Source organism: Acomys minous (genome assembly GCF_964271855.1).
Source record: "Acomys minous genome assembly, chromosome: 4".
In the NCBI taxonomy this organism is placed as follows: Eukaryota; Metazoa; Chordata; class Mammalia; order Rodentia; family Muridae; genus Acomys; species Acomys minous.
In genome coordinates, this window is record NC_140486.1 from 117455125 (window position 1) to 117480191 (window position 25067).

At 42.8% G+C, this 25067-nt stretch overlaps 1 protein-coding gene across 3 annotated transcripts in view; it reads left to right on the forward strand.

Moving 5' to 3' along the window:
* FARP2 (FERM, ARH/RhoGEF and pleckstrin domain protein 2) overlaps positions 1-25067 on the forward strand; it is a 100693-nt gene that overhangs the window by 738 nt on the left and 74888 nt on the right. For 2 of the 3 annotated variants that reach the window (XM_084778619.1, XM_084778621.1), the window contains exon 2: positions 15286-15496. In XM_084778619.1, the coding sequence (XP_084634745.1) occupies positions 15314-15496 (183 nt within the window). In that variant the 5' untranslated portion in view covers positions 15286-15313. Of the gene's footprint in view, positions 1-11587; positions 11702-15285; positions 15497-25067 lie in introns of those variants that run through there. The other variant, XM_084778620.1, reaches the window with a different exon arrangement.

Below are 25067 nucleotides of genomic sequence, written 5' to 3' on the forward strand. Positions count from 1 at the left end.
CATCCTAATTATAAACACCCTTGCCATTTACACACGTGGCAGTGATTTCTTAACATCTTTCATGTCTCAGTAATGGTGGCAAAAAATTATTAAATTAAAACAAGGCATTCATGAAGGAAATAATGTCTATACAATGGAAAGGCTTAGAATTCCGGGCAGAATCTTTAAAGGGTGGCTTTTCTCTCTAGCTTTGTTCTGTTTCCATGAGGTGTTTTTTTGACTGTGCCACTGTGAAAATGTTTGGTAATTAGTGGGTAGCACTGAATTTGAGTCGGTCTTGTGGAGACAGTATTATAATCGGCACCACAGATTCTCTCAATGTTGGAAAGATGGCCGAGGTCATTTAAAATGGGGAGTTACAAAGAAATCTGTACTTATTTGGCTAAGTAAAATTTTTGTGGGTTTCTAAACATGGAAAGTCATTTGTGGAGCACTTTGTGGCTGTTATTTTGTCAGTTCTAAAGTCTTCAAAGGAGACATGTCCAAGTTGCACAGCCTCCTCAACCCCACCGTCTCTGTGGAGATTGTTTCCATAGCCCGGGCTGGCCTCCAACTCACACCACCCTCCTGCTTCTGAGAGCTGAGAGTACAGGTGTGCACAACCCCGTGTTAAAGCGCAGGAAGACTCTGACTGGGTGGGCTTAGGATGATGCTCTGGGATCTGTGCCAGCCATCGCCCCTGCTGGGCCACATTGTTTGGATTCTAATAATGAGTTAGGCTCCTTCCTACACATCCCTTTACTAAAGAGGAAGCCCTCATTTAGGTTCCTGACCCATAGAGTGGGTTTAGAATGTGCTTACCTCAGATGGCTGCTGTGATGACTAAGAATTAATTAGGTTTTAAAAGCTGCTAAGATGCCCTGCACCCAGTAGGTGCTTAATGAACTTCAGTAATGGCTGCTGTTAAGTGAAAGAGTGCCCTGAGTTTTGCAGACAGTGGTTCCACCTATCCCTCTTGGAGGGAAGGATGTGAACTGGACTGCCTAAGCAGATAGTCCTCCATGGGTAATTCCATAAGGCACCATTTAAGTCTGTCTGTCAGGTTCCTCCTTCCCAAACATCCCTGCTTCGAGTCACATGAATTCCTTCTGTATTTGGACGTTAACAGATTTCTCTAAATTCTGCCTACCGCTTCTGTTACAGTCATAGTTTGATTCTCCCTTCATGACCTTTGTACACGTCCTGGTGTGGTAGGTGTGTGGCCAGAACACACTGACAAGCTGGGTGACTCTGTTCTCTAAGGCCAGTATGTGTAGACTCCCTTGGCTCTATGTGTCTATCTGTTGAGGTGAGGGCACACACACGTAATTTAAAGCATGCAAAAAGGCACTATAATGCAACAGGATACAGTGATGAGACCTGCTTTGGCTCATCTCTCCACCCCAGCCCATCCTGATCACGTCCCAAAATAAATGTGGCAGTGTCCCACACCAGGTTGCGTGGACTTCATCTAGTTGAAGTACTAGAGCCCTGACAGCCCAGTCTCAGACAGCTTCCTCTTCTCTCCTCTGCTGGCTTGAGCTGGCTGTACTCTGCTTTTCCCCTACCTCCGTGCACACACTGGAACTTGTTATGTAGACCATGTAGATCAGGCTTGCCCTAAACTCTTAGAAATAAACCCGGAGTGGGGATTAAAGGTCTTGCCACTCCTCTCCTCCTGATCGCTTGCTTCCTATAAGAACCCACCCCACTGAACCTGAGAGGCTGATGCAGTGATTTATATTTTTCTGCTCTGTGACTTCAGTGGACAAGTGGTCTGGTGTGCTTGCTTACATAATTTCTTTTCTTTTTGTTTTGTTGTTGTTGTTTGTTTTTGCGGGGGGTGGTGGTGGTTTTTTGAGACAGGGTTTCTCTATGTAACCTTCACTGTCCAGGACTCGCTTTGTAGACCAGGTTGGCCTTGAACTCACAGCAACCGCCTGCATCTGCCTCCAAAGTGCTGGGATTAAAGGCGTGTGCCACCATGCCCGGCTGGTTTCCCTTTCTTGATTAAGCTCTTTTGTGTGCACGCCACAAAATCAGGGTGGAGTTGAGGCCATCTACAGAGGTGAGGAACTGCCCAGTCATTCACTTCTATGAGCTGGGGTTCCTTGAACTGTAGTGTGGGAACACTGTCACCTTTTACCAGTAAGTTGTGAGCCATAAGTGACACAGTGTAAAACAAAGGGCTTGATCCAGGGTTCCTGGTAGTGATGGTCACTGGGGACATGGTAGCCTACCACCATCTAACATTCCCACCATAGTGTAGGGATTTTTCTCCCTTAGGAGGTCCTACATCCTTAAGCATTTAGAGTTTCTATATTATCAGAGTAAGTGATCAGTAAATGTTTGCATACAATAATAAAGTTTTGTGTGGGACAAAGTCTGATGCCAGGCTTTGTGGGACCCAAAGCATGTATAATTAGAAAAGAAAGGGTGGCACACAATGGCCTATAATTCCATCTCCAGACAGATCAGACACCTTTGGTCTCTATGGGCACCTGCACTCAAAATGCACATAGCTACACAGACACACAATTTAAAATAATAAATACAAATCTTTTAAAAGAAATTAGGTTATAAATAAAGTTAATTCATTAGATAAATGTAAGTTTGGTATGATGTAGCTGAGTTGATAATGAGTGAATGCTTTCCTATAATACACAGAGCTCTAAGTTTGATCTTCAGTGCCACAGAGACCAGGCATAGTGGTACATGCCGTAATCTCAGCACAGGGCTGTAGCGACAGGCAAAGCACAAGGCAGGGCGATCAAAGACAGCAGTGGTACATGAGACCCTGTTAGGAAAGAAGGAAGGAAACATTAATTACCTGACATAGAGTCCTTTTTCTCTTAGCTATGTATTTTTAATTTCTTCTTCTTGACAATGAGAAAATAAAATTCATTCCTCTAGAACAGCTAATAAATTTATACTGGTAGGGTGCATAATATATGATTTCACACATAAGCATATTTTCTAATGGCGCACAGCTTTGTATCCCAGGAGTAGGCAAGGAATTGGCAGATTTTTATTCTGTTTTACATGATTTCATTTAATAAGAAGAAAAATATACCTCTAAGGTATATCCACAGTTGCAGCTCTGAAGCATTGCCTGCTTTTCTGATGGGTAAGGACTTGTACTTTGTCTTCTGAGAACTGAACTCAGCCTAGAGTTTAACAAATCTATTGGAAATTTTTCTCAGAAAGAGCTTCTGCCTTCTTGTATTTCAGTCTTGTTTCTTTTCCTTTGCCCGTGCACCTTCCATGCCAGATACCACTAGACCCATTTGTACTGCCTTCAGACCCTGTCACATAGCCCTCAGGCCACAGAGTGTGAACAATATTCTAGGAGCTTATCTCATTTGAATGTATACAAGACTAACTACAGGAAACTCAAGTGTACTTTTTTAACTGGCTCCCAGAAATGCCAACTGTTCCTCCACCCTCCCTTCTCCCAGGGGAGAATGGCACAGGCAGGGTTACATTGGAAAGATTCAACAATCATAATTGATTACAATCAGAGTAACTTTTTGGTAAATTTTACAGAAACTTATGACCATAGGAACACTTTGCTTGGGGCCTTACCAGTACCTTGGAAGAGGCCCATGTGAGAGACCTAGAAACCTTAGCCAGACTAGTTTTTTATCAACAGGTTATTTTGATTGGGGCAGTTTTCCACCCCATGCATGCTTCATACCCCACACTTGAAGGCTGTCCTAAGTGCATTTTCATAGGCTAGTGGGAGTTTGGTTGGAAAGGCGGAAGTGGTGTTGGAAATGAACTTACAAGGCTTTGCTATAAATATTTTGTCTATTTTTATTAAAGTCACAGTTTCTTCAGTAGTAGTTACTATGAAAAGCATTGGAGAACAGACCACAATATATGAATAATAAATCAATCCCAGTGTAAAAGATACTTATTTATTTTTGGTTTTTTGTTTTGTTTGTTTTTCGAGACAGGGTTTCTCTCTGTAGCCTTGGCTGTCCTGGACTCCCTTTTTATGCCAGGCTGGCCCCTAACTCATAGCAATCCACCTGCCTCTGCCTCCCGAGTGCTGGGATTAAAGACGCGCGCACCACCACACCTGGCTATTTTTGGTGTTTTTGAGACAGGGTTTCTCTGTGTAGCCCTGGCTGTCCTGGTACTCACTCTGTAGCCCAGACTGGACTCAAACCCAAAGATCCACCTGACTCTGCCCCCTAAGGGCTGAGATTAAAGGCATGCACTGCCACACCCAATTAAAACTATTTATTGATTGAACTGTTACAGAAAAACAAAAGCAACTATAACTCTTAGACAAGAGGCAATAGTTATTTTTTCTTTCTCTGGAAGGTTGACAGCTATTAGTAAAAACTTGAAGCAAGCCATTACAGGTGTTTTCAGGACGCTATGTAAGTTAAAGGTAATATACATTTATTACTGTAAACAGTTGGTAAAGAATTTTACATTGGAAAGACGAGTATAAATTAGTCATTTACCCTCTCTTAGAGCCACCATAAACATGTTTGGAGTTGTTTTTAAGGGAGGACCAGTTTGTTTTGGTTTATTTGGTTCATGGTTTAAAATACGTGATGGTGGGGCCAGGTGGTGGTGGCACAGGCCTTTAATCCCAGCACTCAGGAGGTAGAGGCAGGTGGATCGCTGTGAGTTTGAGGCCAGCCTAGTCTACAAAGTTAGTCCAGAATAGCCAAGGCTACAAAGAGAAACCCCGTCTCAAAAAAAAAAAAATATGATGGTGGAACTTACTTTCTTGGATTTGTGGATGCACAATCCATCCTGGCCCTCTCATTGGCTGAAACAGATGTGCACATGATGCAGCTGTGGAAGACTCTGAAAGCAAACAGTAATGGTCAGTGGAAATGAAAGCCAGTGTTTGGAGCACCACTACATCAGCAGAGCCTCCTGCATTCCCTCCACTGTCCCCTGGCCTATTAGAACGTTCAGAGTCTGGGGCTGGGCTCCAGGTAGGGATAGGGAGAACTACAGAGGAAAATGGGAAAAGTCCGCCATTTTTCCTCTTTGCCTCTCAGTCATTTCTGTATCGGTTGCTTTTTTCTTCCAAAGATACTCTGATAAGAAAACCCAGGGAAATGCTCACAAGCAAAAGACAGGCTAAAGTTGAAGTGATGCAAATATTGAACTGATCTGAGAATTTTGTGATTGTCAGTGTGCTGGCCAGTCTTATGTCAACTTGACCACAAACTACAGTTATCTGAAAAGAGGGATCTCAGTTGAGAAAACAAGATCTGGCTGTAAGACATTTTCTTAATTAGTTCTTGATGAGGAAGGACCAGGCCCATTGTGGGTGGTGCCATCCTAGGCTAGGGGTCCTGGCTGTGTTCTATAAGAAAGCAGGCTGAGCAAGCCAGTAAGCCACAGCCCTCCATGGCCTCTGCATCAGCTCCTGCCTCCAGGTTCCTGCCCTATTTGAGTTCCTGTCCTGACTTCCTTTAAGGATGAACAGTACTGTTGGAAGTGTAAGTAGAATAAACCCTTTTCTCCCTAACTTGCATTTTGGTCATGGTGTTTCATTGCCACAGTAGAAATCCTAACACAGTCAGGATTGTGGCCTCTGTGGCCATTAACTCTTAGTATTCATCCTGGAAATGTGTTATATAGCAAAGACACTTTGCAGATGTAATTATGAGTATTAATAAGCTAACACTGAAATGGTGAGGCCGGCCTGGATTATTTAGGTGGCCCACACATGTGATTAGCATTTCGCAGAGATCTTTCTCCAGCTAATACCAGAAGAGAGAAGTAGAGAGGTTAGGAACAAGTTTTTTCAATGTATTCTTCCTGTTTTAGAAGGGACCGGGAGCCAAAATGCAAGTGGCTTATTGGTATAGCTGGGGGGTTAAACCTGGGCCTATGGTACTTGCCTAGTGCTTATGAGGCCCACCACAAAAAAGATTTTCTTTTTTAGCTATAGAATTTTTTTTTTTTACAAAAAATTAGAACATATAGCAGTTATCAAAAGCACCAAGTGAAGGAAATGATAAATCTATTTAATGTCCAGATACTTAAACAACTAGGGAGTAAAAGTAAAGCTATAAGGTTGATAAGTATCAGTTATGTCCAAAGAAGTATCTTTAGACGGTTGTCTTGTTTTTCTGTGGTGTTTGTCTGAAGGTAGTCTACCTTTCTGTAGCTCCTGCCGGACATGCCCAGGTAGGAAGACTTTGATCACAAAACTTTACGAAGCTTGTTTTATTTTTGGCTGATAAACACTATAAATTAGTTGGCTTCAAAAGCACCTGAACATTCAGTTCTTTTTCAATTTAGCTGCTCATAAGAGTTGTGACCAAGACTGGAGCCTGGTGAAGGTTCTAAAAATTTCCACCAGGCATCTGCTCTTCTCATTCCAACAAATACCTGTCTCACTCTTGCTTTTGCTTGTATGGTGTATGTGCATACCATGGGTATGCACACACTCGTGCAGATATATGTTGACTTCAGGTGTCTTCAATCACTTTCCACCTTATTTTTCTAAACAACATCTCTTATTAAATGTGGAGGTTTGAATGAGAATGGCCCCAAAACTTGTATATTTAAATACTTAGTCCCCAGTTAGTAGACTGTTTGAAAAGGATTAGGGGGAATGTATGGACTTTTTGGAAGAGGTGTGTCACTTAGGGTACATTTAAGGTTTCAAAAAACTCTTGCCATACCCAGTGTTTCTTGCTCTTTCTGCATCCAGGTCAAGACATGCTCTTAGCTGTCCCTGTCCCAATGCCTTTGTTATACCATTATGGACTCTAACCCTCTGAAAATGAAAGCCTCAAATTCTTTTAGCTGGGCTCAGTGGGCACATGCCTGTAATCCCAGCACTCAGGAGGCAGAGGCAGGCAGATCTATGTGAGCTAGAGACAGCCAGGGCTACACCAGGAAACCATCTCAAAAAGCCAAAAAAAAAAAAAAAAGTTGCCTTGGGCCAGGCATGGTGGCACATGCCTGTAGTCCCAGCACTCTGGGAGGCAGAGGCAGGTGGATCTCTGTGAGTTCAAGGCCAGCCTGGTCTATGAAGTGAGTCCAGGACAGCCAAGGCTACACAGAGAGACCCTGTCTCAAAAAAAAAAGTATTAAAAAATGTTGCTTTGAGCATGGTGTTTTATCACAGCAGTAGAAAAGGGACTAAGACACCAAACTTAGAGCTCACAAATTAAGTGAGACTGGTAAACCAGCGAACTCCAAGGATCTGCCTGTCTCAGCCTCCCCAGCACTGGGATCATAGGCACACTTGGTTAATGTGGGCTATGAGGATCCAAGTTCAAGTCCTTGGGCTTGTACAGCAAGTACTCTTTCAACAGGGCCATTTCTTCAGCTCTCCTATGGCCTTTTAAAGTCCCAGCATCAGAAGTTCTTGACCAGTATCCATGAGGTTTGAGAAGCCAGTGTTTGCTGGTAGGTTCTCTTTGTCAGCATTTGTGCAGGGCATGACTCCAGGTCAGGGCATGACTGTAGGTGTAGTTTCTGTGATGTTGAGGCCACGTCAGCTTCTATCAGGCAGTGCAACTGTTTCTAGAGAGGAGGTGTATAGGAAGGGTGTGGATGTTCCCACCTGCCTGTCTGCCTAGCTAGCTGCCTCTCGGTAGATCTTTGAACCTTGCCCTGTAATATAAAACCCGACATTGTTTTTCAGCTTCTGCATATTGATTAGCTTGCTTAGTTACTTTTTTTTTTTTTTTTTTTAAAGAACTGGTTGTGTCTGGAGAATTAGGGACCTGTCTCTTACTGTACTGTAGTAGTATAGCCTAAGGTTGAGAGACTGGGTAGGAGTCCATTTATCATCAGCTTTGAAAAATGATTCTGGTGAGATGGCTCAACCCGTAAAGGCACTTGCTGCCAAAACCAACGACCTGACTTTCATCCTTGAAACCCACATAGAAGAATGAGAGCACCTACTCCTATGACTTCCACACACATCTATGGCACAGGTGTGTACATACACACACACAAACAAATTTTTTGGTTGGTTTTATTTGTTTGTTTGATTAGTTGGTTTTTTTGTTTAGTTTGTTTTGGGTTTTGTTTGCTATTTTTGAGACAGTATTTTTCTGTGTAGCTTTTACTGTTCCAGACTAGCTTTGTAGACTATCTGGCCTCAAATACCCTGCCTCTGCTTTGCCAAGTGCTAGGATTACAGGGGTGTGCCACCATGCCCAGATACGTAAATGTTTTTGTTTTTGTTTTTTTAAGTTCATAGCATTTGAGTAGATTTGAGGACTGTTGGACAGATTTCATGAGCATTATAAGTATCATATCCTGTCCTGTTTGGTTAGTAAGTAGAGAAGTTTGCTTCTTAATTCTCTCATTAGGACCCAGGGCATCAAGAAAGGCAGATAGATGTTCACTGCCCAACAGCATTTCAGTCATCTCCTTACTGTGAACAGTAGACTGTGCCTTTGTTCAGGGAGAGCAAGAATCTTGGTATCCAGATCAAGGATCAAAGTTGACTCTGTTGCGCCGGGCATGGTGGCGCAAGCCTTTAATCCCAGCACTCGGGAGGCAGAGGCAGGCGGATCGCTGTGAGTTCGAGGCCAGCCTGGTCTACAAAGTGAGTCCAGGACACAGCCATGGCTAACACAGAGAGACCCTGTCTCGAAAGACCAAAAAAGAAAAAAGAAAAAAAAATTGACTCTGTTGCTTCTGGCTTAGGTGTTCCTCAGAAGCCCTTTTTATTTGTTTTTTTATGGCAGTTTTAGTGCAGTGCTTTCCCGTACACATTCCATCTTATGCAGGCCCCCACCATCAGCAGCCCTTACCAGAGTAGACAGCTGCTGCATCACCACCACCCCCAAAACCTTTGCCAACTCTTTGTTTTTTGTTTTTTTTTTTTTTTTGGTTTTTCGAGACAGGGTTTCTCTGTGTAGCCTTGACTGTCCTGGACTCTCTTTGTAGACCAGGCTGACCTTGAACTCACAGTGATCCGACTGCCTCTGCCTCCCGAGTGCTGGGATTAAAGGCGTGCGCCACCACGCCCGGCGCCTTTGCCAACTCTTAAGCTGAATTTTCCAACTTTAGGAAAGGACATGTCATAGGGTTTTTAAATTATTATTTTTAAATGGGAACATAACCAAAACAACCAAATTTGTAGTGAATAGTACAAAATGATGGAAATTGTATCCAGCTACCAGAGATATTTTTAGAAATGCAGACTATAAAGCATTCCATTCACATGGAAAAAAAAAAAGTGAGAAACTTGCTTGAGTCCCCTATAGGTTGCTGGTTCTTAGCACTGCCTTTCTGTGGATTTCTGTGGTGCCCCAGCAGGTACCCAGACAGGACAGAAGCTGACCAGAGATAGGCTCCCATGTGGCATATGCTGTGTTTCTGTCTTAGCCTTCTTAATATTTATTTATAAGGACACAAGGCAAAATAAAGTTCATTCCTGTTAGATCGTATATCACGTAAAGCAGATTCAGAGCATACTCTCTGCCTCCCATTTTCCTCGTGTCAAATGAAAGCATATGATACTGAGTGAAGCAGCCTGCAGTTCTGCAGCAAGAGCCCAGCTGTTTGCTGCCTCTGAAGCAGGTGAGAGATCAGAGATTAGGGTTAACCAGTGTTCACAACAATGCGATTGTCTATCAGTTTTCTACTAGGTTCTTATTTTTAATCTCTCCTAAACTTAGTAATACACCAAGTCTTAAAGTCTTACCCTTAAGTGTGCCCCAGACTTGTTCTTGAAGCTGAGTACTTGTTAAGTAGTAGTTCATGCCTCATTACTATTGCCAAGAGCAGACAGATTTGTCTTTGAAACTGCAGCAGAGTGCCTCTAGGTCATGGCTTATCCAAACCAGTGTGAATAGGAGTGTCTTAAGACTCTGGATTTCAGTTGCAGCTCTGTGAATGACTTACTTTGAAAAGAAACACAAAGGTCAGAGCTCAGAAGGTGTGTAAGCTTGCAGAGGTATCACTAGTGAGGCACATAGTTCAGTAGAGCTTTGATATCCTTTGAGCTATTTGTGTCTTTTGTCCCATGGCAGATAAGCTCATTAATGTTAAATGAAAAGTTACAGCTAGGGATAGAGTTAATCTGTCTTAAATATATTTTTATTGAATAAGTATTCATATGTAACATGAACTTATGGCTTAATTTTGCAGGGTTTTCTAAAGGTTTGTTTTATATGTTTGTACACATGCTCATGGAAGTGAGGCCCAAAGCGGGCATCAGATTCCCTGAAACTAGAGTTACAGACGGTTGTAAGCCTCCTGGTGTGACTGCTGGGCACTGAGCCCAGGTTCTGTGCAAGAACAGCAAACCCTCTTAACCACTGAACCATCTCTCCAGCTCCATTCATGTTGTTTTTGAGGTAGTGTTAAGAGCATTTGTTCCTGCAGAGGACCTGGGTTTGATTTCCAGCACCCACACAACAGCTCACAGTTGTCCTTAACTTGTTTCAAGAATCCAGTGCTCTTCTCTGACCTCCTCAGGAACCAGGCATGCATATGGCACACAGACATACATGCAAACAAAAACACTCATATACAAAATAAACAGGTCTTTAAAAAGAAAGGAAGAAAGGCAACCTTGCTGCTCTTGCAAAAGGATCCAGGTTCTGTTCCAGAACCCCATGGTTCACAACCACCTGTAACTTCAGTACCAGATGATCCAGTTTTTTCTTTTGACCTCCATAGGCTCCTACAGGCATGTGTCGCGCGCGCACACACACTCACACTCTCTAAATAAGTAAATAAATAAATAAATACTTCTTTTTTTCGAAAAGGACCCATGTTCAGTTCCCAAACACCCATATGGTGGCTCTTGACTGTCTGTTATTCAAGGTCCAGGAGATCTGATGCCCTTTTATGACCTCCTCAGGCACTGCATGCACATGGAGCTCAGATGTACATTGCAGGCAAAGTACCTACACACACACACACACACACACACGCGCGCGCGCGCGCGCGCGCACACACACACACACACACACACAGAGTAAAAAGGGGCTGGGCTAGAGAGATGGCTCAGTGGTTAGGAGCACTTGTTAAGAGACAGGGCATTACTGGGTAGCCCACACTGATCTTGTGACCACCTGCCTCACCCTCCTAGAGGCATTGCATGTATATACCACCTAATGTTGTATAACGTGAATACTGTCTGCCCTAGGAGTACTTACCCTGAGCACTGTTTAAGTGAGGGAGGGATTCTTTTTTTTTTTTTTACTTTTATTTTTTATAATTCATTCAGATTACATCTCAATAGTTATCCTATCCCTTGTATCTTCCCTCCCTCCCGCTTTCCCCCTACTCCCCTCCCCTATGACTGTGACTGAGGGGGACCTCCTCCCCCTGTATATGCTCATAGGGTATCAAGTCTCTTCTTGGTAGGCTGCTCCTTCCTCTGAGTGCCCCCAGGCCTCCCCATCAAGCGGACGTTGTCAAATATGGGGCACCAGAGGAGGGAGGGACTCTTATCCTGATTGAGCTAGTAATAGTTTTATTTGCATTGTCTTTTTGCATTTTCCCATCTTAGTTTGTACTTGTTCATTTTCTTAGAACTGCATGGTTAGATGCAATTGTTTTATTTTTAAAATACTATAGAGAAAAAAAAACAAAAATATTATAGAAAACCTGAAGAATTTTCCCTCTAAACATATTTAGAAGCTGAGCCTGGTGTTGTGTCCCCATTGCCCAACACATGGGAGGCTGAGGCAAGAGGATCAATTGAGCCATGAGCCAAGGAACATAACAGTATCCTGTCCCTAAGTAAATACATGTAAGAATATACGTGAAAATTATGCAGTGCAATAAGTTAGATGACTAGCCTCTAAAGTGTATTTTGACTCTGTATTTTCAGAGTTGTAGCCTTACTTAAGGGAAAGTCAGCTGGGATGAGCAGAGTGAAGCACAGACCTTATTTCAGAAGAACTGACTTTTCATCAGTTTGCCATCACTGTAACTACCTGAGAAAACAACTCAGGGAAGCTGCCTTTATCCTAGATCATTCTCAGGCTTTGGTCCGTAGTCACCTCCCTTTTAATACAGATCTTCATTTGTGGTGACCCCCAACCATAAAATTATTTTTGTTGCTACCTCGTAGCTATAATTTTACTACTCTTAAGAGTCATAATGTAAATATCTGTGATTTCTTTTTTTTTTTTTTTTTTTTTTTTTTTTTTTTTTTTTTTTTTATATCTGTGATTTCTGATGGTCTTCTGTGACCATTTTTCACCCCACAGGTTGAACCACTGCCCTAACCATTATTGCCACCCAATTATGAACCTGCCATGGAGTTAATCCACTATGGGGTTAGAGCCCTCATAATTCAACCATTTCTCAAAAGTCCATCAGATGGTAGCCAGGCTTTTAACACTGGAACTTTTGGGAACAGTTCACACTCAAACTTCAACAGAACGCTTGGTGATTCAGTATTTGGTAAATGTAAACTGATGAACATAGAGGCCACTGTTTGTAGAAGTCTCCATTTACATTCTCTTTTGTATTAATAGTTTGTGAAAGTGAAATGAAAAGCTCATGTCTGTAGTTCTTAGAGCTTCAAAGACTCATGTTAATGTTAACAGTGGGGGAACTAACTCTCTTAAGTATTGGTCTGCTGTGGTCAGTCTTCAGTCTTATATACTGTAGTGTATACAGTATACAGCTTGATAAGACAGTAAAAAGTCTTTAAATGCCACTGATACTAAGTAGCTACTTAGCTGGCAGACTCAGTGAGGTCTCCTCTGCCCTCAGGGAGCATTCAGACAGGAGAGCTTCCAAAAAGTGGTAGGCCATAGCTACCTGTGAGCTTCACATGTGAGTAGTTGGTCTGTTTGTTGATTTGAATTGGCTTTACACGGGAGTGGAGATGAGAATTTAACTTGGTACAATTATGTACCACTTCATCACATGTGCTCCTTCTCACATTATACTTTGTTTTTTAAATATTAATTTTGTGTGCATATGTGTGGTGCACATGTACCATGGCACACTTGTGGAAGTCAGAAAACAGCCTTCTGGGGTCAGTTCTGTCTATGCACCAGTTGAGTCCTGGGATGGAGCTGAGCTCATCAGGCTTGGCAAAGTGCCTTTACTTGCTGAGCCTTCTCACTGGCCCTTGTTTTTACTTTGCCAAAAGATTTTAGCCTCCTTTGATAAACTGGGTGCATAGAGCACTTCTCAACCAAGATCTTGTGGGATGTGGCTTTAAGAAGGATTTCATTGGCAGTGAGTCATGAAGAAGCTTTTCAAATGCAATTCAGAGGCTACAAGATCCTTTATTTGGTTTGTCTTGATAATAAGACATACATAAAGACATGAAAGGACCCTCAGCAATGGTTGGCATATGAGAGAATAGACTGGGAACTGAGTGAATTTATTGTTGTTTTCTTATTGCTGAGGATTTAACTCAGACCCTTGTGTCTCGCTGGGCGAAGCCCAAGTGACATAAATTCTTTAAAAAGATTGCTACAGTTAGCAGAAGACATTTGCAGGGTGATTTAAGAGACATTAAGTTTTGCAGACTACATTCTTTATTGATTAAACATCTGATGTTTGTGTCTCACTTCCACCACTTTTGTTGTGCCTGTATCTTTTGTTACGTTGTGTTTTACTGTTAGATATTTTTCTTGTTTTTTTAAGGCAAGTTCTCACTCTGTAGACCAGGCTGGCTTCAAACTCAGTGTCTCTTGCCTCTGCCTCCTAAGTTCCAACACACCCAGCTTGTTTAGTTTTGGTTTTTTGTTTGTTTGTTTTTGTTGTTTTAGAGAAGGTCCCATGCAGACCAAGCTGGTCTAGAACTCACTGTGTATCTTTGCAGCCAAGAATGACTTAGATGCATGCTCCGAGCCTCGTTCCTGAGTGCTAGGGCCAGGTGTATATCACCGCCTGGCTTGTGTGACGCTGGCACTCAGTGTATATCACCGCCTGGCTTGTGTGACGCTGGCACTCAGGACCTTATTCACACAGGGCATGCACTGTAGTAACAGCCACATCCCATCCCTTAATTTTCTTTAATTTGATTTTCAAACATAAATAATGTACTTAAGAAGGAAAATTTCCATAAATAGTAAATACAAGGAAAAACAATATGAGATGCTAACTGATGCTTAGCTTGTTCTTTTTTAAAAGCAGTGAGGAAATTACCTCTTACACATAAAACAGCTTAAAAACACTTTCCTTTAGTGAAACAAGGAGGATTGAAAATGACCCTGACCCTCTGGGATTTTTAGTGTCATTTGTTAGATGGTCTTGCATAGTAATAGTGTTGTGGGTTTGAGGTGGGGCACAAGTTGAGAATAGTCTGGGGCAGGTGTCTGGAGTCACCAGGTCCTTGTCTGACCTGTCATTTGGTGCCATACCACAGATTTCCTCCCAAATGACCAGTGGCAACTGCTCTACCCTAGAAAATACAAGGAGTGCAGTGCTGGCAAAGACAAGTCTGGATATTTTCATGTACTTTAGCCTCATCCCTAGTGGCACTCTGCACACTGAGCAATGTAGAAGGCAGGTCCATGGCTGCTTCAGATTACTGAGAAGATGCCAGATACATCCTGATGCTCTCCTGTTACTTTCACTAGAAAGAGCACTGTCTAGCACTTGCACCAGATTGTTAGCACACATGACTGGGCTGAAGGAGGGAGATGTGCTGGGCATTCAGCAGTGCTGGGAAGGGAGACAGCCATGGGTTTTCTCCTCCTTCCAGGTGAGTGGTAAAGATGTCACTCATAAATGGCTTCTTGGACATTCAGTGAGGTAATCTATACTCTTGGCTCTCAGAGCACCTTGGAAATATGATTAGGGGTTTATTCATTTTGTGCCACAACTATATGTATAGGAGAAAAACTTTTTGTTTGTTTGTTTGTTTGTTTGTGACAGGATTTCTCTGTGTAGCCTTGGCTGTCCTAGAATCACTTTGTAGATCAGGCTGGCCTCGAACTCACAGAAGATCTGCCTTCCTCTACTTTTTCTGTAATCCTCCCCGAGTGTTGGGATTACCGGCATGCGCCACTGCTGAGAAAAACCTTTTAAAAAAAATATTTATTTATTATTTATATAGGATTCTGCCTGCATGTGAGCCAGCAGGCCAGAAAGGGGTGCCAGATCTCATTATAGATGGTTTTGACCCACCATGTGATTGCTGGGAATTGAACTCAGGACCTTTGGAAGAACAGCCAGTGCTCTCTGAGACAACTCTCCAGCCCAAGAAAAACTTTCTTATGTTCCTTATTTTAGTATAATTTAAGACTCACAGAAGTTAAATATAAGATATTGTGGGTTTCTATGAATCCAATGATTTTTTTACTATCTAAAAATTATTTTATTATCTAAATAATGTAGTTCTTTGGTGTGTTTTTGCTTTAGTGTTTACCCCACTTTCAACTAATGAAGAATGGGGGAGATAGAAGGAACATACAGAGCTTTACCAACTTCAGGGACGCGCTTGGGTGGCCAGACCCCCGTTGGAGTAAGCACCCTGGAACCAGAGCAGACCCTGTCACCTGGGATGCAGGAAAAGCAGCTGCACGTAAGAGTGAAGCTGCTGGACAGCACTGTGGAGGTGTTTGACATTGAGGTAAGAGGCTCTCCTTCTATGCTCTAACGTCAGGTGGTCCTGGTCCAAGTTCCTGTAAGAGTGTGTGTTGTCTATGTATCTGTGTAACCAGGAGTTGCAGCATAGTCTTTGGAAATAGTGATCTAAGTTAACTTTCAGCTAAAATTCTGATAGGATCCACCATTTCCACTACTTTTATTTTGGTTTGGGTTATGTTTTTCTTTTTTTATAACCAAAAAATATTCTATTTGCCAGTGTATATCATTTGTCTGTAAGTAGTGCTGTTTATCAATTATTCACACAAAAGGTTTTTTTGTGAGCATATGTATGTTTTAAGTTCTTTAGCAATGGATCAGGAAACCAAATTGCAGCATGATCTGGTAACTTCAAGGTTTAGTCATTTGAAAACTCATCAATCTGTTTTCCAAAGCCATGGTACTACTTTCTCGTTGCCATCAGCAGTGTTAAAAAAGTTCTGATCTCTCCATATTCTTTTTTGAACATGTTAATTCCAGCCACCCTAGTAGGTGTGGCATTTAGGAAGTCACTCCTGAGACAGGACAAAGTAAGTCAGTCAAGGTGAGCACTGTCTCTCACCTCCGTCAGCACAAGCAGAGTGAGTCAGTGGTGCAAGGGTATGGGGAGCTAGGAAAGACCAAAAACACAGCAGAGTGCTGCTTCTGGCCTTACAGACCCTGAAGAGGTGGCACTTGTCGAGAACAAACTTATTTGTATGGTTTTAAAGCATCTTAGTTTCATCTAGAGATGTTATGCAGGTTTGTAAGAGTTGACCCCAGTGATCTTGTCAGTCTGTCTGTCTGGTTTTGATTTGGTTTTGAGACAGTGTTATACTATAGCCCAAATTTGGATAGAACTCACTGTGTGTATAATCCAGGCTAACCTCAAGCTAGCTATAATATTAAAACTGATTTAAATAAATTAGGAGATATGGTGGTATCTCAGCACTCAGGAGGCTGAAGTAAGAGGAGTGTCACAAATTAGAGACCAGCCTGAGCTGCAGAATGAGACTGTTTTCAAAAAAAGATATTCCTCCACTATAGCCACTCCTACTCTTTGGAGTTCTTCCTTATTGTTTTTTGTTTGTTTGTTCGTTTTTCTAATAAATTGACATTTTGTGTTCTTACTTCTAGTCCAAATTTCCATATGCTTCTTAGGCCCGAGAGAGTGAGCTCAGAAACCACTTCCTCAGGGAGCCTTTGGTGGCTGTTGGATATCTAGGCCCATAGAACCCTAGCTGAAGCTCACCAAGAACCATGAAAGACTCTCAAAATACCCAACTTACTGGAGTCCCCATAAGATTAAATACAGTAAAGCAAGCTATCTCTGGGAACCTACAACACCTGCACTTAAATATTCTCAGAGAAAACCCATAAACAAGCAAGCAAACAAAAGTAGGTGTAGTGATATACTTCTGTAACCTCAGTACTTGGTGGCCTGAGGCAGGGGGCTCTATAAATCTGAGGTTAGCCTGAACTACATACTGAATACCAGATTGGCCAAGGCCACAGAGTGAGATTCTGTCTCAAAACAAAACAAAAACAAAGCCTGGCAGTGGTGACACACACCTTTAATCCCAGCACTTGGGAGGCAGAGGCAGGCAGATCTCTGAGTTCCAAATGAACCAGGGCTAGACCCATAGAAAGACCCTGGGAAGTCTCTGGAAAGATGGCTCAGTGTTGAAGAGCACTCACTGACAGCTTTTCCCAAGGACTGAGGCTTAATTCCTAGCACCTGCATGGTGGCTCCCAACCGTCTAATTCTAGTTCCAGAGACTCCGACGCGCTCTTCTGGCCTCTGCAGGCATCAGGCATGGACATGGTACACAAACACTCGGTCACAGGAAAGAAATAATAAAGTAATGAAACATCTAAAAAAGGAAGACTCTGTCTCAAAAAAGAAAGGAAGGGAGGGGAGGGGGTCTAGGAAGTAGGGTACAGATGGAATGGGTGTCTTATACTTTCACTGAGGAATGAGGATCAGGTTCTAATGAGCAGTCAGATATTTTGTTACTACAACATTTTCTCTTTTCAATATACTTTAGTGTATGCAAAACTTGAGGGTAGCCTTTCATTTTCTTTTCTTTTCTTTTTTGGGTTTTAGAGACAGGGGTTCTCTGTGTAGCCTTGGCTGTCCTGGGCTCGATTTGTAGACCAGCCTGGCCTCGAACTCACAGGGATCCGCCTGCCTCTGCCTCCCCAGTGCTGGGATTAAAGGTGTGTGCCACCATGCCCGGATTGGCTTTCATTTACTTTGTTTAAGGAATATAAGTTGTCAGATGTGAACCTCACCCCTCAGGCAGAGGCAGCTAGCCAAAGCAACATAGTGAGGCGCTGTCTTTAAAAGAGAGAGAAGAAAAGTACAGAAGTGGACTGGGAATGTAGCTGCGTTGAGCATGCTTGTCTGTTACACATAAGTAGTGTATGGTGTGCACATGTAGTCACTACCCATCATCTCAGCACTCAGCATGGTCAGAAATTCAAGGCCATCTTCAGCTGCACAGTAATGTCAAGGCCAGCATGTACAAGAGACCCTTATCAAAACAAGCACAAAATGAATTGCATAAGCATTAGTTTAACTATATGACAGAGACAAACTCTCAGTCATGAAGTTCCGTGCTTGAATACAGATTTTGTGTTCCAGTAAAACTTAATGCTTTCATTCTGACCAGGAAAAAATAGTCAGAATTCCAGAAAGTATTGTAGACAGATGTTTGCCATTTCTCCCACATGAGCATCCTAAATATGGCAAATAATCAGTCTTAGAATTCATTTTGGTCTGACCTCAGAAGAAAAAGCTAGTAATTTAGCATCTTAAGTTTGGGGATAATGTTGGTGTTTTTGCAAGAGCTCTTAGAAGATTCTACGATACATAGCTGTTACATGACTCTGCCCTAGATCTTGAAACCTGTGATTTTGTCATGGAAAATTGAATCTTTTTTTAAATCCTCATGCTAGGAATGTGGTTGGGTGGTGCATGGCAGAAACATGGACACTCTTACTCTTAGCTATTCAGACTGTGGTATTGGAACTCTCTGTCCCAGCTCTCCCCATCCAACACCAGCAAACACCCAGGGTCAGACTGCCTGATGAAGTTAGGCTATAAAATGGAGAGTGGGGAAGTGTTACCTTGCTTATCCTGGTACCCCTGAAAATCCTTTAACCACAGTTTTATGAAAAATACTGCAGTGATTGACGATTTCAGCAGAGGGTATTGAAATGAAATGTGTTGGTTTGAACCCAGCTTATTCAGCTGTGGGTCACAATACCATATGGGGTCATATAACTTAATGTGCAGATTGTAAAAAAAAAAAAAAAATTGGCAACAGTGAAAGACTTCTTAATGCACAGTGACCAAAAAAATAATTCAAAACTGAACATGCATAATGAGTGCATGCTCACCCGTGGTGTATTGCAGGACTTCATTGCTGCCTTGGTTCTGAACATGCATACTTGACTGCGTATGCCTCACCATGCAAGGCCAGTGAACACCGCCTCAGCTCAGATTCAAGGCTGTTGTGTGGTGTAAATATGGTGCTTTCATTATACCTGCAAAGTTTTTGCATCTAGTGAAATATAATGGCTTAATTATAGAAAACATATTTTTTAGTACTTTGCTACCATAGTTTTTCAGCAGGTATTAAATTAGTAGTCTTTGGATTACATTGTGTTAAAATGTTTGTGTTGATGATTTGAATTTCATTTAAAAATTATTAAATGAACTTTGTAGAATTAGGTTAGAATTTTCAACAGTTTCTGAAATGATTGTAAACATACTTTCATTTTGTCCTGTAATTGATGCAAATTGTCATTCTCACTGTTGATGATTATAAAATCAAAGTATCATTCAACTCTGAAAAAAATTGAAGATGCTCTTTGTCCTGCAGTATCAAATATTCAACCAAGATAGAATTCTTTATGTAAAAAGTAAGTTTGCACCAGGTATAGTACTGTACACTTTTTTAATCCCAGCACTCAGAAGGCAGAGGCAGGAACATCTCTAAGAGTTTGAGGTCAGCCTGGTCTACAGAGTAAGTTCTAGGACAATCAGGCCTAAACAGAGAAACTCTATCTCAAAACCATACATATGTACATACACAAACATGCACATTTATTTCTTTGTATTTAAATTTGCTTTTGCCCTTAATAAATGGTGAAATTATTTGTATACCAAAGAACTTCATTACCTACCCAACGGGACAGGAGTTCTCCCAAGTGGTGAACAAGACAGCTGTTCCATCTGAGCTCTAAGCCCCTATCAGAACCTCTGAGCTTTCCTTTTACTTTGAATTCTCACTATTTTTCTGGTTTTCACATCTCCTTTTGATATTCAAGCACCAACATTCTTGGCCCAACTCCTCACAGATGGGTCTCCCTGGCTAGTTTTATGCCAACTTGACATAAGCAAAAGTCATCTGAGAGGAAGGAACTCCAATTGAAAGGGAAAAAAAAGCCTTCATACAATCTAGCCTTAGGCAGGCAAACCTGTTAGGCATTTTCTTCTTCCTTTTTCCTTCCCTTCCTCCTTCCCTCCCTTCTTCCCCCACTTCTTTTCATTTATTTATTTATTTAATCACTTGACAGCCTAATCTCAGCCCCATGCCTCCTCTCCTGCCAGTCTCACCCGAGCTCCCCACTTCACCCATTTCCCCTCTCCTTCTTCTCAGAGAAGAGGAGGCCCTCAAGGGGTACAACCCACCCTGGCAACTTAAGTCACAGCAGGACTAAGTGCATCCTTTCCCACAGGCTAGACAAGATAGCCCAGCTCTGGGAAAGGGAGCCAAAGGCAGCCAACAGAGTCAGAAATAGCCCCTACTCCCATTGTTAGGGGACCAACATGAAACAAGCTGTACATCTGCTGCTACATATGTGTAGGGGGCCTAGGTCCCACCGGTGCATGCTGTTTGGTTAGTGGTTTAGTCTCTATGAGCCCCCATTGGCCCAAGTTAGTTTACTCTGTAGATCTTCTTGTGGTGTCCTTGGCCCCTCCTCCTATTCCCTCTCCCCTTCCTCCTCACAAACTCCTCAAGCTTGGCCTATTGTTTAGCTGTGGGTCTCTGCATCTGTTTCCATTGTCTGCTGGGTGGAGCCCCTCAGAGGACAGTTATGCCAGGCTCCTGTCTGCAAGCATAGCAGAGTGCCATGGGGTGAGTCTCAAGTTGGGCTGGTCATTAGTTGGATTCCCTCAATCTCTGCTTCATCTTATCCCTATGCTTCTTGTAGGCAAGACAAATTTTGTTTTGAAGGTTTTATGGGTGGGTAGGTGTTCTCCTCCCTCCACTGGATGTCCCACTTTGCTACAGGAAGTGGTGCAGGCTCCATATCCCTTCTGCTAGGAAACTCAGATAGGGTCACCCCCATAGACTCCCAGGGAGCCTCCCTTGTCTCAGAGATGCCCGTTGCCACTGATTTCTGTTCTGAAATTATTGGGCAGTCGGGGAACTGGGGCCAAACCACTGTGCGTGGTGCCCCAGTGCTGGTGGTCTTTCCATAAGAAAGCAGGCTAAGCAAGCTATGAGGAGCAAGCCAGTAAGGAGCAGTCTTTGTTGGCTTCTGTATCATCTCCTGCCTCCAGGATCCTGCCTCCAGCTTTTTGCCTTGGCTTCCCTCAATGCACTGTAAAGTGAGCCAAATAAACCTTTTCCTCCCCAAGTCGCTATTGGTGGTGGTTGTTTCATCACACCAGTAGTAACCCAAACTAGGCAGAATCGGCACCAAGAATGGAATATTGTTGTGACAGAATCGCCATGTTTGGAAGCTAACTGTGCAGATGATGGTGACCTGGCTTAGTGAAGTTCAGAGGAAAATTTAAAGACTCTATCAGGGTTGTTTGCTATTTTGATTTAATAATCTGTGGTTCTGGTCAGATAGGGATGAAGAATCAGCCATAATTAAGGCTAACAAGAGATTCGCATCATTGAAGTGAAACCTTGCTTTATTGGGACAACCCTGAAAGACACTGGCAAGTAGAAATCCTCACAGTAGACCAAACATTTTTTGGTACATTTTGGAGGGAAGGAGAAATGGCTAGGTGTGCGATTGTTCACTGACTTGTGGCCTATAGCCAGTGGATTGGTTGTAGGGCCAGGGACTTGGAAAGAACATGATTGGAAATTTGGTAAGAAAGACATCTGGGAAATAAGTAAGTGATAGAATCCTCCAAAAAGACAGAGGGTGTAAAGATTCTTGCATCCCATGTAAATGCTCAACAAAAAGTGACTTCAACAGAGGAGGAATTCAATAATCTAGTTGATAGGATGACCAGTCTGAAGTCAGTCAGCCTCCTTCTCCAGCCATCTCTGTCAATGCCCTATGAGCCCATGAGCACAGTGGTCATGACAACAGAGATGGAGGTTAGACATGGGCTCAGTAATGTGAACTTCTGTTCTCCAAGACTGACAGCTGCTGCTAAATGCCAGATCTGTGAACAACAGAGACCAACACTGAACTCTGGTATGACATCATTCTCCAGGGTGGCCAGCCAGCAACCCGGTGGCAAGTTAGGAACATTGAACTACTTCCTTCATGGAAAGGACACTACTTAGTCCTTACTGGAGTAGATATTTATTCTGATTATAGATTGGCCTTTCTGTATGTAATGCTTCTTTCAAAACTACCATCCATTGACTTACAGAATACCTTATCCACTGCCATGGTATTCCACACTGTATTGCTTCTAACTAAGGAATTCATTTCATGTCCAGAAAAGTATGGCAATGGGACCATATTCATGGGATCCACTCATTTTACCATATACCTCACCATCCTGAAGCAGATGGAATGGCACTTTGAGGACACAGTTACAACACCAGTTGAGTGTCAGTAGCCTGAAGGACTGGGCAGGCGTCTCAGAAGGCATGGTACACTTACAGTTTCTCCCGCACCCAGGATTCGTGGATCCAGGAGCCAAAAGGTAGAAATGGGAATGGCTCTACTCACTATCACCCCTAGTGATGCATTGAGGAACTTTTTTCTTCCTGTTCCCCCTACTCTTAAGTTATTCTGGCCTGGAGGTGTTGGTTCCAGGAGAGAGGGCCACTCCTGCCAGCACATGGATCATGCACTGGAGTAGGAGGAAGGTAGGTTATGCCACGAGGCATGTCTGCTGTTATTTCAAGTCTGCAATGCCCATGTCCTCATTCCGTTTTGCATTAAGTTTCATCTCTGGAACTGGTTAGGACCAAGTTTTACAGACAGCCTTTAGCCATCTGCATCTCTGCCAGTTCACAAATCTGGGGGAGAGACTTGGTAGAACAGCGTGGCCAGGTGTCACATGTGGGCATGCAGATGCAAGGATGGAGAGTCACTAGCACTAGCCTCCTGAGGCATGGAGATTGTAGGCCAGCTTGTCCTAGAAGTCAAGGGGCTCCTAGGCTACAGGCCTCCCCTCAACTGCCCAGAACACACACTGTAGGGTGCACAGTATTTTCAGAAGTATCTGGTTTCCTTAGCCATTCTGATTACACAGGGGGAAAAATGGGTACATCCAGCTATTTTGTTGCCTCCTAAGAGGTGCGAGTAATGAGGTTGTTCCTAGAGCTCAGCTATACCTAGCCAACTTGCCACACATACTCTTTTCTGTCTTCATGTGCACATTTGTGCTTCTCAGTTGGGGGTTATCTGTCTTTAATTCCTGCTGAGGTATTGCAGGATTGCTCTGGAGAGTTAGGCTGTTTTATAGTATCCTGACTCCATTGGAGTGTTCCCAACTTCGGTCCCCTTTCCCTCATATTCTGCTGCAGTCTGCTGGGGTTTTTTTATTGTTGTTGTTGTTGTTTTTTGTTTTTTGTTTTTTTTTTTCTTTCCCAGTTTTCCCAAAGCCTTACTATGCTGCTAGCTCCTACTATCCCCACTGGCCTACTGTGGGACCTGTAACCAAGTTACTTCAGGCCTGCCCTGGCCACTGCCTCAGCCATGTAGACTTCAAGTGTTGCTTCCCTCAAGTACTCCACCTCAGTGGCCTTCAAAGCCCAGTGGCAAGCAGGCGGATGTCATGTTGTTGAGACTGAACAGCAGGCTGTGACTATGAGGAGAGTAGGACTGTTGAATCACAAGTTGCCATAGCCTGTCACACATGGTCAGGGACTTTCTGCGGAAGCCATTCTTTTCTAAGCCACACTCATTTTGCCATTCACTCATGGGCAGAAGCCTCTCACTTCTTCATGCACGTTTCACCTCAGCTGTGGACCTTTCTAGGTCACATCAGCCCTGCTTACGTTTAGTACTTTTTAACATCTAACTTCTAAGTTAGGCATAGTGGTGCACACCTGCAGTCCTAGCACTTAGGATACTAGGGCAAAAAGATGGAGAGTTTGAAACTAGCCTGAGTTACATGGTGAGATTGTGTCCTTAATAAAATTGCTTTATTCTGCTATCCATCACTTTTAGGTAACTAGGAAGATAAACAAGATTTTCCCAGAAAGTAAAGGGTACATATATAGTCATCTCTTTTTCCAGTGACAGCACTCTACTTTTCTACCAGATGGAATGTATATACATTTAAGTGTTTGTAATGACAATTCTGGAATTTCGGTTTCTTTAAAAAACAGAAATATTATAATAATAGGTTTCCACCTTTATCCCAAGTATGGGGATATGGGTTTGCTTTGGACTGCCCACAGCAGCTGACTATAATTTGCCTCTCATATTGTAGCAGAGGCTGCAGAAAGCTTCTGCAATTGTGTGATGTTTGGAATTCTGGGAAGTCAGGCGATATATAAATGCTAGGGACCCAAGAGGTAGTGTGAGATATTGGTCATTCAGGGGATGCTCATTGCAGTTTGTTAGTAGTCATGCTCAAAGAAGAAACAAAAAGAAAACAATTAGATTCAAGGATTTCTCTCTCTCCCTTCTATCCTTTCTCTCCTCTCTAGTGACGGGGTGAAACCAGGGATGGGGTGGATAAAGGGTGGGGGGGAAAGGCCATCTACAAATGCTACAAGCAGTGCTTCCCCATTTGGGTTATGCTTGCACTGCAAGTCCTTGGCTTCTGAAATGTCCTGTCCCTGGGAAAGCCTCAGAAGGGCGTTCTGTACAGTCCTCACATCTGTATGCTGCTTGCTGCTAACATGGTGTCTTAGGAGTACTCTACCTTAAGATTTGCAGAGGGTTCATCGAAAAAATTAATAGTTTCAGCTGAGCATAGTGGCACACACATTGAATAGCAGTACTTGTGAAGCAGACGCAAGCATATTTCTCTTGAGTTTGAGACGAGCCTGGTCTACATAGCAAGCCTCAGGACAGACAGGATGACATAGAGCCTGTCTCAAAAAACAAACAAAAACCAAAGAATTATTCCCATTATCAAATAATATTTATTCACTGTAGAAACCTAGAAACTCTCCATGGTCACACCACAAGTGTTGAAGTGGACAGCTGTCCAGGTTTCTAGGGAGCCTTCTAGCCTTTTACGTCAGCACATATGGGAATTAAATGAAACTGGGAATTGTCGTACGCACAGTTTCTATTGCTGTGATAAAACACAATGCCAAAAGTGACTTGGGGATTGCCTTTCATAGTTTGCTCACCCTGCTTTCTTGTAGCACCCAGGACCATCAGCCCAGGGGTGGCACTGT